Genomic DNA, 14,210 nt, shown 5'->3' with positions numbered 1-14,210 from the left:
TTCATGTCCAAGCTCGCCTTCCTCCACTCCAGAGGCACTCCTGGAGGCCATGAACATCTGGATGCCACCAAACGCGCTGGATCAAGAGTGTCACCTAGTGGCAACAGAGCTGATAAAGGTTGCACCACCCCGCAGAGACCCCACGCACTTCCCACACAAGTGGGACCCGGCAGCCCTAAAACCTCCAGGCTGCAGGAACCAAGAACGCAACCCCGCCTGGGCCACAGCTGATGTGCAGGCGCCCCGTGGCCACCTGCAGCCCATATGCTGAGAATTTGGGGTCGGTTTTCCTTTTAGCATCTCTCCCTCCTCCTCCACAACTAAACACAGCAGAAAGCTAAAGGGAACCAGGGATCTCCCGTGCCCTCCGGACCCTCCTGCGCCGCCGTCCCACCTGGTGTCCTGCTGTAAACGGCCTATTCCCTGTCAGCACTGAGGAGCCTACTGCCAAAAACCAGACAGGCATCAGAGCACTGAGAAATGGAAGTCAGGACTAATTTATTTAAGAAAAAAAAAAAACAAAACAAAAAAAAACACCAAAAAAACAAAAAACGAAAACACAACCAAACTTTGTAAAAAGGAGGGGGAGGCATCGATTACAAGCTCTGGAAGCTCTTGTCAGGACAGCGCCAAAGAAATCAGCTTTATACAACGGAGAGAAAGGGGTAGCAGGAGGGACCCAGGGCTGTCCCCACACCCCGAGCCCCCTCGTACCCTGCGAAGGTCCATGGGCATCCCGGCACCCGTCCCCCTTCTCCCTCCACCACCAGTAAAGTGCAGCAGGGAGAGGGAGGAGAGGGGCTGGCTCCCACCCAGGCCACCCCAGCCTGCTTTTTGCCTTCCCCTGTGGGCCACCAAACGCGAAGCCCGTGGCATCATCCAGCTCCCTCGTCCCCAGGGAGCTATGTGGTGGCCCCAGGGACCGGCAAGGTTAAGGGCCAACACGGTTCCCAGCAGCCTCACGCCCTCAGCCCCAGAGGCACATCCCGGGGGAAAACACTCCCCAGACGCCAACGAACACGAGGGGGTTGGGGCTGAATTGAGATCCTGTGGGTGCCAGGAGGAACAGCGTGGCCCCGCTGAGCCCGCGTGTCCTCAGGCAGGCAGGGCAGACAGGAGGAAGAAGGGATGCCCCCGGTCCTGCACACCCCAGGAGAGATGTGCATCTCCCCTGGGACTGTGGAGAGGCTGCGTCCCCTCTTCCTCCACGCCAGGTACGAGCCGATTACAAGAGAAAAACCCAGAAGGAGTCAGCAAGGGCCCCTCAGCAGGGTCAGGACAGCCCCTGGGGAGCCCAGCTCGGCTCTTGCTCTCGGCCAAAACTCCCTCGTCCAGGTTCCCGCTCCTCTCAATATATTATTACTATTATGTGCAAGTAGTTTTGCATCAGAAAAACCCCGAGCCCTCCTCTCTCGCCCCGCAGCTCCAGCCCCACGTCCGCCCCTCAGCCCCGCTTGTGCCTCTAAACCTTCCTCCGGCCCCGGGGTGTCGTGGAGAGCAAAGCGTGAGGGTAGTAGCTATTAGACAGGAAAGACTCCACCACCCCCCTCCCTCCCCAAACCCCGGCCCTCTCCCTCGCACACACCCCCTGCCCGCGCGCCACCGGCTGCCAGGACAGTCCCCAAGGGCCAGGTCACTCGTCGCCCTCCTCCTCGTGATGGTGGTGGCTGGAGGCGGGAGGTTCTTCCACCTCCTGTTGGTGGTGGGCATAGTGATGGGGGCTGGGACCTTCAGCGGGCATGTTCTCCTCCGCGTTCAGGTAGACGTTGAAGAGGGCTCCCTCGTGGCTCGGCTCCTTCCCGCAAGCCTGGCAGCTACAGTGAAGTATCTTCTCCACCAGTTTGTCAACCCTGGGGATCTCGTCGTTGCCTGGACAGTCCAGTGTCACCTGGGTAGAAGGACAAGGACACAGTGAGTGAGGACGGAGGCTCAATCCTCAGCCTGACCTGCAGGGTTGGGGTATTTTAAGCCAGAATCGATGGCTTGCTGCCCGTACAGACAGTCACTCTGCAAGGCAAGAGTTCCCCGGGAACGTCTCACAAGGTGACAAGCTGCAGAGACCCGGGGAAAACGTGGGACACTGCTCCCAGGCTCTACTGTCATGGAAATACCAGTGGTAACGCCAAAGGCCACCCACAAGACACGCTGCTGAGCATCTCGGATAGTTTGGACTAAAGCATCTGCCCAAATGTGTGAGCTGAAAGCAAAGCCGAGAGCGGAACCCAGCTCCCCGGTGCCCAGGGTCACCCCGCAGGCAGGGTTTGTGGATCACTGGTGGCATGGAGCTGTGAGGGCTGAGGGTGACGGGCAGATGGGCTGTGGGAAGCGCTTCTGGCCATCGAAGAAGGGAAAAACTCCCAAGTGGGAGGAGGCGACAAAGGGAGTGATGGAGAAAACAGGCGCGCGGGATGAGCGCAGGGATGAATAATGCAGGGACTGACGGGGGATGGTTCTGCAAACAGTGATAAATGCATCATTCATCGCTGCAGTCACGTTGCTTCCAGCAGCCCCTTCCACCCAGGCATCTCAAGACAGGGTGAAGTCACCTGCGAGATGCCCTGGAAGGAAACCATGAGTGGGAAAACTTCGGGGAAGGAGAACGACTTGCCCTGAAGCGGTGGCAGAGCAGAGCCGAGAGCCCCTGAGCGAGGACCCACAGGAAGAACCGAGGCGAGGGCAGGGATACTCACGATTTCCCACATGGACTGGGCTGGCATGCAGGAGTCGCAGTGAACCAGGGACTCTGTGGACTGAGGGAAGGTGTTGGGGACGCTGTAGCTGAAACACTGTCCCAGGCAGGCCCTGCAAAGACAACAGGAGGGATGAGGGCTCAGGGGGAAGCTCCTTGCTATTCCCAACAAAGGCAGAAGGAGGTTTGACCTTCCACTGAGACAGAGAGAAGGCAGCTGGGCAGAGGTGGGACATTGTGCCTGGCTTCTCATGCAAGTGACAGTCCCCAAAGCCACTCCGGTGTCAACTATAAACAGAGACCAGCTGCATCCAGCTCTGCATCGAGGGTGGTGCCCAGTGACAGGACAAGAGGGAACGGGCACAAACTGGAACATGGGAATTCCATCTCAACATGAGGAGGAACTTCTTTGCTGTGAGGGTGGCAGAGCCCTGGCAGAGGCTGCCCAGAGAGGTGGTGGAGTCTCCTTCTCTGGAGACATTCAAACCCCACCAGGACACATTCCTGTGGGACCTGCTCTGGGTGACCCTGCTCTGGCAAGGGGTTGGACTAGAAGTTCTCCAGAGGTCCCTTCCAACCCCGTATCATTCTGTGGATCCCTACCTGTTCTGGATGGACTTGGACTCGCAGCCACTGTGCCCCACAATCTGGGTGATGTTCTTTGCCTCGCACCAAGCGCTCTTGTCCGGGAAGAGGGCGAGCTTGTTTATGGGGGGCGGTGCGGCCAGGAGCAGCGCTGGGAAGAGGGCACCAACCACAAACCATAACATCATGGCCAGCTCTGCCACAATCCTACAACTGGAGACAGGGAGCAAAGTGTTAGCGAGAAAGAAAACAGGCAAGACGGCTCATTTCTCCAGCCCCGTGGCAGTTCTTGGCTGCGACAAGCACAGGTTTGTCCTCCCAGAGCGTGGGTACCCACATCATCATTTCTGCCCCTCTGCTCCGCTCTGGTGAGACCCCACCTGGAGCACTGCATCCAGCTCCAGAGTCCTCAGCACAGGAAAGACAGGGACATGTTGGAACGAGTCCAGCTGGAGCTCCTCTCCTATGAAGACAGGCTGAGAGTTGCGGGGGGTTCAGCCTGGAGAAGAGAAGGCTCCAGGGAGACCTTCGAGCCCCTTCCAGTCCCTAAAGGGGCTCCAGGAAAGCTGGGGAGGGACTCTGGATCAGGGCCGGGAGCCAGAGGACGAGGGGGAAGGGTTTGACACTGAAAGAGGGGAGATTGAGATGAGATGTGGGGAAGAAATTCTTTGCTGTGAGGGTGGTGAGAGCCTGGCCCAGGTTGCCCAGAGAAGCTGTGGCTGCCCCATCCCTGGAGGGGTTCAAGGCCAGGTTGGAGGGGGTTTTGAGGGACCTGGTGTGGTGGGAGGTGTCCCTGCCCAGGGCAGGGGGTGGCACTGGGTGGGCTTTAAGGTCCCTTCCGACCCAAACCATTCTATGATTCTATGATCTCCCTCCACGGCCAGGGAGGCTCCCCGAAACATGGCACGGGGAGTGGGATGCACCTCTTCCCTGTTCACAACAAGCTCTGGGGCAGGCAGACACCTGCATTACTTCTCCCGAGCTTTGTGCCAGGAGCAACAGCAGGCTTTTTTCATCATTTCCCACCCAAAGCCGGGCTGGGAGAAGTTTGCAAAACAAAAGCATCACCACCACGGGCCCAGCCAGGTTGGAAAAGTTGCGGACCGCAGAAATGTTTTTATTTGAGGAAGGAACACGCTTCCCCACTTCCTTTTCTCCCACCTTAAAAGCCAAAGCTGGCTTTGGTGCAAGCTTTCCCAGAAAAAAGGGAAGGAAAACCGCTCTCCTCCTCGAATCGCGCAGCAGGTGTCGCTGCAAGGCAGCAGCAAGCAGGGAGCCCTGGAAACCTCAACCCAGAGACTAGAAACCCACGGCATTTATTTTTATAGAGCCCCTCAAATTCAGCACGCGGTTACTCTGAGGACGGGAGCTCGGTCTGCAGACAAGGCGGGGGGGGGCTTTTCATACCAAGCATGAAGCTCGCTCGCAGAGGTGGTCGGGCCGAGAAGGTCACTCGCCACCCCCAGAGAAACCCCAGGCTGGGTTTCCTCGCAGGCCAGCCAAGGTGCCTGCACTAACACTCCCAATCACTGGGGAAAGGCAGATGGAAAAGCATCATAGAAAATGGGAAATTTTTTCCTTTGTGGGGTTTGGATGGAGTCACAGGGAAAGGCAGACATTTATACTTTCTAAAATATTTGTTAGAACCATGTTATTTGTTATTTCCTTCTATTTATTTATCCAGACGGAGATCCAAAGCCCACACTGGAAAGACTCCTGTTGATTCCCATGGCTCCTGGGCCCAGCCCTTTAACGCTTGCAGGGAAGGAGAGGAAAAATGCCTTGTTTATCAGACTGTGTGGGAGGCAGCTCTGTGCTGGGGACTCCCAGCCGGGCGTTCCCTCGGTCACTCTTCACAGCCTTCACCTCTGCTGGAGGACCACCACCACCTAAATGATCAAGATGGGCTACTAAGCACCTCTCACAGCTCCAGCTCAGATGTTTTAAGGTCATTATGGGGCAGGGGGTTTTGCCCTGTTACCCCTCCACCATGCCCAACCTCCTGGATCTGAATTCAGAGAGATGCTTCCCCGTCCTCCATCCCAAGGCAGCCAGAAATGGGCATCCTCATTCCCTGGCCCTGGGATCTCTGGAGGAATCAGGAGGGGTCTCTGCTAAATTTTCTTACTGTGATGATACAGGAACCATGATGGTATAACACAGCAACACCTTTATAACCCTGGCTTCCTAATCCTCCCAGCACTGGTTCATGTGAATCCCACGGGTCCCCGGTGAGAATATCTGCACAAAGCAGGGTTTGCAGGTCTTGGTTTGGGATAAGCAGAGGGTTTTAGCCCCTCAACTTGTACTGTCATTAATGAGAGCTATGTGGTTAAATACATTTGTCCTCAAGACAACTCCCAGGGTTTACTTCTGCTCCCTGAATACTTTTTTTTCCATTTCAGTGGGGGAATTCTGCAATTCCTGCTAAGAAGAACACGGCTAAGCTGCGCACACACACATACACACACAGTTTGCTTGGTTTTCTGAACTGAGCATCCCTCATTCCTCAAATGCCAGTGGCTCCGTGCTGAGGAATCCCGCTCCCAAAGGCAAGTCCGAGATCAGAGCTGGGATGTGACCCAAACGGCAATCACAACCCCCCGGGGAACAGCCGAAATTCCTCCGGAGTCAGCACACAAGTTCACTTCCACATGCCCGATTAGAGAGCAATTTCCTTCTTTCCAAAGAAAGGTGGTGGCTGTTTTTTTTTTCCAGGTTTCTATGTATCTCTACCCAGCGGCAAAGAGGCAAATATTTCTGTCTGCGCTGACAGCCCTGCTTCCCCGGGACCTTTTGTTTGGTTCCTGGAGGGAGTTGTTCAGCAGAGAGGTGTTTCTGCAGCAGCGGTCAGAGCAGAGCCATCGCCAGAGGCATGAAGAAGCATCTCCGAGCATCTGGGCTCCTGTCTCGCTCCGATACCGAGAGGAAGATGAGTGAGGTTGTGCTCTGCTAAAGCACAGGACCTGGCCTGGATTCGGGAAAGCACTTAAACATATGCTTAAGCCCTCCCCTTTCCTGAGCAGGGATGTCTTTGTAACCAGGGACCCCAGCAGCACGGCCATGGGTCTGGTTTGTAGAGGGGCAGTCGTGGAGAAGGAGGAACTGGGTATTATCTACAGACCTGGAGCAATCGCAATTTCACCCCATTCTTCAAGACACTCCGGTGCTGAGCACCACTATCCTCGAACAGGCCACATCCACATGGTGTTTTCCTCCTCCCAAGAATGCCCTGGAACCCGCAGGGCCACATTTCTAGTGAGTAACAAGGTTTATGCCAGTGCCTAGGAAAATATCTGATGCAGCTGAGTTTGGGAGGGAGCGGGGGCTGGAAACAGCCTGTTCGCCACTGCGGCATGTTCGCTGGCATAGTTCAAACCAGTCATGCGAACCGAGCTGCCACTAAACCCATTCATCTGACAGCAGCCACAGGGTCGGAGACAAAAGCACCGTGTTCCTTCCTCCCCCCCTTCCCCAGCTGGGAAGGGAAGGGAAAAAGGAAGACAAGGCACCCGAGCAGGTTTGCAAACTCCCGATTAAATAAAGGCATTGAGCACATTCCTCCGTGACAAGCTAAATTACACGTTGCAGCCCCTAAAGAAACAAGTGTGTGCTCCCCGGCGCTGACCCCAGCCCTGAGCTGCCGGCGGGAGCAAGCATTTCCCCACACACAGGGGCTTCTTTCTCTTCTCCGCACCGGGGGCACATTTTTTTTTCCTGCTAGTCAAAGCTTTTCAAGCAGAAAGTTCATCTCAGTTCCGGCAGAGCCATCAAGCCGTGAGGGTCTCCCCCCTCTCCCTCTGCAGGGAACCGCATGGCAGCTTCCTCCGCCACCCCTTCGGCACGCATCTGAGAAATCAAATGACTCAGCCCTTGAGCCTGGCACATCCCAGACTCCGGAGACAAACAACTTCTCAGCGCCATGCACAGCTGCAGCCTTGTGGTGAGCGGCCCTGGAGCCCTTTTCCAGCCTGTCCTCAGGACCGAGGAGCTGAGGGGCAAAATGTCCAAGGTTGATGGGTCTCAGCTGCACCAGCTCAGCATCCCCTGGAGGCCCAGGGAGCTCGGCAGGAGTCCTTGCTGACGGCTGAGCCTCCCACGAGCCTGGTGGTGGCACGTTCAGATGTTTTGTGTCACCTAGAAGAGCTCTTTCCTCCCATCCCAACAGTCCCGGGGACTCTGAGGAGTCCCATAAGCAGGACAGTCCCCGCCAACGCCTGGAAGCAGCTGGGAAAATCTACAGCGTTACATCGGCTGGAGGACAATCACGGGAATTACCTCGAAGGCCACATTCCCACCATCCAGCCCACAGCTGTTCCTGGCCATTTGGAAACCAAACACTTCTGGAGGAAAATAAAAAAAGATCTAATCAGTTTTACCCTCTTTTTCCAGTGGGAAGTTTACACCATAATACAAGACATGCCTGCAGGTGGACATGGGGAACATTTCATGAGTAGTTTATATTTATAGGTATTTTTCTTACCAAGGATCTTGCAATTTTGCCAAACACATAAAAACACAGACACAGGTATATTGTGCTCACTGCCACACACGCAGCATCCCAGGTTCTGAGAGACAAGAAACCCCTGAGCTTTACAAACATTGCTCAAAGCTTGCGAATACAGCACAGAAACAGCGTTGGCTCCACGCTGTAGCTGAGGAAAATGAGGTAGGAAGCTGGGAAACAGCCTCACCTCAGTGCCCAAATCAATGATTCAAGTCCTTGTGTGAGATCTCAGCGGGACGGACAAGGTGAAGGTTTCAGCTCCTGGTCTGGATCAGGGCTGGGACCTCCACTGTCCTCTCCTGCCTCCCCAGACACACTCCGTGCTGCCCGACAGAGCCAGCCTCCCAGCCAGCCTGGCTCTCATCCTACACCGCGCCAAGCTGCCAAGAGCAACCCCAAGTTGGTGATAGCCACAAATCACAGCAGTACCGAGTCCTGCCTTTGTGTTCAACTACTTATTTGTGCCATTTTGCTGGGAAAAAAAGAAAAAAAAAAAGCTGCTGCACGGAGCTTTTCTCTGCTTCCAGGAGAAAAGGAAGTCCCCAAAAGACGTGCACTGCTCCGTGCCTCAGTTTCCCTGCTCGTAAGACCAGAGACAGGGGAATGTCGTCCTCCGAGCGAGCTCATGGGTGCAGCGAGAGTGGGAAAAGCACAAAGAGGTCTCTGGAGTGCCAGAATTCCTTCGAGGGAAGAGGCTGCCCGGGGCAGGAAGGGAGGGATGGCTGCCAACAGCCCTCGCCCCACACGATGAGGCGCGTTCCTCGATGGGAAGGTTGTTTGGGGGAAACGCCAGGCTGTGGGGGGACAGGCTGGGACATCACTGCATGCTGGGGGAGTCACACAAGGACACCATGCTGCCGGGCGAGGCGGGGAGAGAAAGGTCTCCAAGGACTCGGGTGGGATCACTCTTGTGTGCGGAGGTGGCCAGGAGCCATCATCTCTCTTGCAGGCAGTGAAACGCTAAAAGGCAATTGATTATTTAGGCACCTAAAAGCAATCAAAGCCACAGTAAGTGGCTTAATTTGGTGGCAACCGGAAAGAAACATGTACCAGTCCCAGAAAGATCCAGGGCACGGCGCTCCTTAGACACAGGATTTTGTCTAACCAGTAACTTCTGAACGCTACAGGGAATTGCCTCTTAGGAATCTCAACTCAAATAATACTTGCTTACATGGGACTAAAAATACTACAGGCCAGCGCCAGTAGGAAGAGTTTAAATCCAAACCGGGAAAACCTGAAAGGTTGCTGTGCAGTGAAAAAAAAAAAAAAAAAAAAAATCAAACCAACTTGCTTTATTCAATACTTTCTCCTATTCAATACTTCCCCCTTTTTTGAAATTTGCATTTAGTGAAACCTTTGGTAGCTTTCCATTTTTCAATTTGGTTGCAAAAAAATCCAAAGTGCAACATTCGTTAGAGGACTCTGCAGCTGGGCCTGCAGTAGCCCAAATTAATCTGATCAATTAATTAACCAGAGGAAACGGAAGTGAACTACACACTGAAAACGTCCAGAGGTAATTCTTCAGGACAGCAAGAGAGATGAGCGCTGAACCGAGCACAGAAGTCTCTTCTGAGCTGAGAGCTTCAGCCTGCCTTTGCTGAGCTGCAAAATCTGGGAAGAAATTACCAAAAAGGAAAAAAAAAGGAAACTCCCATTTGATATTTAACATGCACAAGAATCAATCCTAAAAAGTTTTTCATAATGGAGCAAAAGCCGTGTCATTGCTCACTGTGGATCCGGCTGTCTCTGCTCCTTTCAAAAGCAGGACATGTTAGAGCTTCCCTTTCCGTAACGTATTAAATTCCACCCAAGCACGGTTGGGCGATTCACAGAAATAAAGCAGGAGTAGAGAAAAGCAGGGCAGAAAAGCTCTCCCCTCCCCACTTTGGCCAGATTTTCAAAAGACTTTGGTATATTGGGAGTTTAAATCTGGCTTCTCGACCATGCCCTGAGCACTCGAGAACCTCACATTTTATGCAGCTGGAAAAAAAATCCCAGCTCCTTTACTTACAAAAGTCATTGGAAAGCTACCTATGGACTTAGATAGGCTTAGAATGGGGTCCTAAAGGAGCTCTGCTGGAAAAAGGACACACTAATGGTCTGTGGAGGAGGCAAAAGTAATATAAACAGTTTCTGGTAATTTATTTCAATTGCTCAATTTCTTCAGCATTAAGAACAATCACGGCCAGGAAAATGCATCAGCCTGAAGCACAGGAATATATCCTGGTCCCACACCACCCTCCAAGCACCTGCTCGAAATGGGAGGCTTTACAGCCCCTAAGAGGAGCGGGGGAATGGGATGGGAGTGAGGATCCGCTGTGCTGGGGACCTGGAAAACAAGCCTGGTACCAGCCTCCAGCAGCAGGAGGTTTTGGGGAGCAGCGGGACTGGGGTACCTGGGTGAACTGGGGCAAGGGAGAGCGCGTGGGGTTCTATCTGAGAGCCTGCCCAAGGAAGGACTAGTCCACAACATGCTTTGGCTAGAACAGTCCCCAGCGGTAGGTGGTAGCCGCGCTCGTTGCGGATAATATGAAAAATAGGCACTTTCAAACACAGCTGTTTGCAGCGTTTCAGCCAGAGGCCTCGCTCGCGTGTCGGGACCTGAACAAGGCTCGACTCCCTCCTCCTTCCCCCCCCCCCCCCCTCCCCGGAGCTGGTGTTTCCCACACGCTCGCTGCCGCAGAGCAGCCACCCAGAGGGTATCTGCTGGGGCTTTGGCCAGACGAGAGGACCAGAGGTGTCCAAACTTGGACCGTGGATCCAAAACCCCTTTAAAAATCCCACGCGTGCTACCCTCCAGCTGGGATGAACTCCCTAAAGCCCTCTCTGACCCCTGCAAGCACCAGTTTCCCACCCAGTGTTGGAAAGGGGCTTTTTTTACCTCCTCCCCCAGCATCACTAATGGACACCCTTGACCGCTATGGGCATCTCCCCAAATGACTCCACCTGGTTCACCCCGGCGCGCACAGTCACACCGTTTCAGCCTCTCCCCTTCCTTTTTTTCGGTGAAAACAGCTTTTTCCCAGGGGCTGGTGGTAAAACCCGCACCGCCTCCGGGAAGGGTCCCAAGAGCCGTCCGCTTTTACCCGTGTTCGATTCGCACGCAGAATGCGTGCGAATGCACGCATTCTGCGTGCGAATCGAACACGGGTAAAAGCGGACGGCTCTTGGGACTCACCAAGGACCTCCCCGGGGAACGCTTCTCCCAGCGGGGCCAGTTCTGCTTTCACTTAAGAGTGAGGTAAACTGGGACCGGCTCCTCTGAATGACTCCACTGGTGCAAATGAGATCAGAATCTGGCACCGCTCGGTCTTACTCAAAACAAGCGTAACTGGAACCAGATAAAACCAGTTCTGGTACAGAGTGGTCACCGGGATTATGTTTTTGGTTGTTTTTTTGTTGTTTTTTTTTTAATTTAACACACACTCCGGGTAAGGCCATCCTGCAGTCGGAGATGGGAGGTGTCTCACATGCCAACCAGGCTGGCTTTTCGGCTCGCTCGGTCATTCATTACCAAACTTGCATAAAAAATCAAGCCGTGTCCTCCGCGGCGGAGCTGCGCTCGCGGGATCAGGTTCCCAGCTGCTGGAGCAAGAGGTGGAAAGAGGGGAAGAGAAAGGAGTTTGCGGTTCAAGCTGTGGATCTTTCGGGATCCTTCCTGCCCTTTCCCTTTTCCCTTTACACCCGCTGGGGCCATAGCCTGGCCACGACAGCAGAAATCCAGTCGATTTGGGTGCTGTTTTGCCCTCTTTTTTTTAATCTCTGCTTTACTGCACCGGCCTGCTGAGTTTTGACGACATAAAACCCAAGGTCTGTGTTATTCACTGACTGCAATATCTCCAATACCGAAGCGTAAAAACATGTGGCACGGTGGGGCCAGAGGCTTTTGGGGGTAATGTAAGAGCTCGGTTGCTATTTTCAATTGCTACCAGACGCGCTGGGGGCTGACCTCACACTTGACATTTAGACAGTCCCTCCTAAAACTGCAGGATTGGGCCCAGTAACCACAGAGAAATCAAACTGTGAACCGAATGCCGGTCTTTTCCACTCTCTGGACAAGCCGTCCGAGCTCTGTTATCAAAGAAGGAGGAGGCTTAAGCCACATCCGAGAGAGTGACCAAAGCGGGGGCCTGATCCTGACACCGTTTCCAAAGCTCGGCTCCGAAGGACTGAAATCGTGGCTGGAATGGGGGTAGCCCAGCTCCACAACCGGTAGGAAGGAGTGTTGGGTTGCTCCGTTCCCACCATCAGAGTTAATTTACGCCCAGGAAAGCCCTGGCCCCCACCGCTCCGTGTCGCTCCCTCCCTAAACAGCGCTGTGCAAGCAACAAAGGTCCGGGAAACGGCAAGCACGGCTCCTGCCAGTGCTAACGGGAGGCGCGGAGGGACAGGCCACCCCTCATTCCCACTCCGGTCCTCCCCCAAAAGCACAATTTCATCAGCCATTCATGTTTTTAAGAGTTTGATTTGAGCTGCTGAGAATTTTCTTTGCCCTACACCGTGCTGGACCCGGCGCACTCTGGTCCTCGCTTTATCGCAGGGGATCTCCAAGGCTGGGTGAGGAGGAGGGTTGGTTTTTTTTTCCAGCAGACTTCCAAAAAACGAGGAGCAAAGCCCTAGGATGGAGCAAGTCCCCGGCTCTGCCTGCTCCGCGCTCGCTGCAGCCGGGATACGGGAGCCAGCAGAGGTATTGCTAAGACTTTAATGGGAAAGAGCACAGAGCTCGGGCAGGAATAACTGCCCGGGAGTTTACTCTGCTTCTCGGGCAGGTTTCCCACGACTGCACCAGCTCAACACCACCTCGGCAACGCCAACACACGCCGCGAGCAAAGTTACTCCAACACGGGCAGGTCTTCAAGGCTACTTTAAAAGCAGTTTGGCTCACGGCCCAATCCCGCACTTCCTGGGCACCCAAAATCCCCTCCAGCTTGACTGTTTTTCCTCGCTCCGGAAAGACGACCGGGCACTCAGGAAGACTTTGCTCGTTCACCCTTTTTTTTTTTTTTTTTTTGCAAGACCGCAAACTCCCCAAGCTGGAATTCAGCGCGGAGAGAGGTCAAGCCAAGAGCCCGGATTCTTCTCAGGGCTGTTTGCAAACACTTGGGATTTTTATACTGAAGGCAAATTCCATTTCCCATCCTGCGGTTTGCAAATTTGAGGCGAGCTGCCTCTTTTGAGATGGGAGACTGCCTTTGAAAAGCAAAAGTGCCCATTGTATACAGCTGATTTTTGGCTGGTTGGACATCGCAAAGAGGACGTTAAGTTCTGAGGCTAAAAATACAAGGGAAAATCTGAGCCTCGCCGTATCACTAGGATCTTTCCCACTCCTTTCAACAGTCTGCAGATTTTTCCAAAAAAACCCCAAAACCCGCATGGCAAAGCTACGGTGCCCTGACACCACAAACACTTCGCACGGGCTGAATTTTGAATTTGATGGGGTTAATCCTATAGATAAAAGTTAAGACTGCGGAGCAGAGCATAAGTTTCTCGTAAGCGTGCCCTCGTAAGAGAAATGTTAGTAGGCAATAAGGGATTGTCTGGATCAACTTTAATGCAGCCTGAAAACGGGCTAAAGCATGTTCTGTCCCCAGAACATCTCTTCCAGAAAAAAGAGAAATCCCCACTGTGCATAAAATGCAGAGATTATTGTATAACAAATAAAAATTGCTTCAAATACTTAGACAAACTGAAATACTACGTTACAACTCAAGAAACAGGTAGAGATATATCGGATATAAGCCTTCGTAATATTCCAGTAAGCACAAAAACTATTTGCACGGATACAAGGATGTAAATTCATCCCCAGTGCAAACTTTTCAAGTAACAAAAGTTTACTGCCTTGCCATCAGGACAATTTCCTTCCTTTACCATACCCGAACTACTACACGTCTTCTGGCGCCGCGGTTAATCGATATACTGAACATTCCCCTTCTTTCCTCGGCACTTTTGTTCGGAACCCGAAATAGATGGGAAGGACTCTGTACCACAGATGTGCAACCGATAGAGCGCGGCTCCCCGTATCCTATTCTTTTATTTTATTCGAGCTAAAGCGGCGGTGGAAATAGTTTAACGATTGCACAGCAGATCCCCCCGAAGTCCGCCTCATCTGCAACTGATTTCTGCCCGTGGCAATATTCTCATCCTCCCGGCCATCAATCACCCGGGGCGTTGGGCCGGGGAGGGCGGGGGGGGGAGAATGGAAGGGAGAGGAAAAGAGGCGGAAAATCTGGTGCTGATCAGCGGCGGGGAAAAAAGGAGCAGGTCCGCAGGGCGGGGAGTTGGGGGGACACACACAAAGCCAAGGGTACTCACCACCCAGGCGACGGCGGGCACATCCCATGGGGTCCGGGGCGGCGGGCGGCTACAGCCCCGCGGTGCCCGGCGGCTGCCGCATCCTCGGGGCCCGCGGGGCGGGCGGGAGCCGGGAGC

General features: G+C 53.9%; 1 protein-coding gene across 1 annotated transcript; it reads right to left on the bottom strand.

Annotated features, from left to right (window-relative positions):
* Nucleotides 1-1,633: 1,633 nt before the first annotated feature.
* NBL1 (NBL1, DAN family BMP antagonist) lies at nt 1,634-14,175 on the bottom strand. The gene is given in 6 exon segments (XM_074161726.1): nt 1,634-1,888; nt 2,691-2,802; nt 3,293-3,487; nt 7,553-7,617; nt 14,094-14,147; nt 14,149-14,175. Coding segments are annotated over 6 exon segments (708 nt in total).
* Between the last annotated feature and the right edge of the window lie 35 nt (nt 14,176-14,210).

This window comes from Numenius arquata, chromosome 20 (assembly GCF_964106895.1).
Source record: "Numenius arquata chromosome 20, bNumArq3.hap1.1, whole genome shotgun sequence".
Lineage (NCBI taxonomy): Eukaryota > Metazoa > Chordata > Aves > Charadriiformes > Scolopacidae > Numenius > Numenius arquata.
Note: the sequence above shows the minus strand (reverse complement) of the source record. Positions and strands in the feature narration are given on the sequence as shown.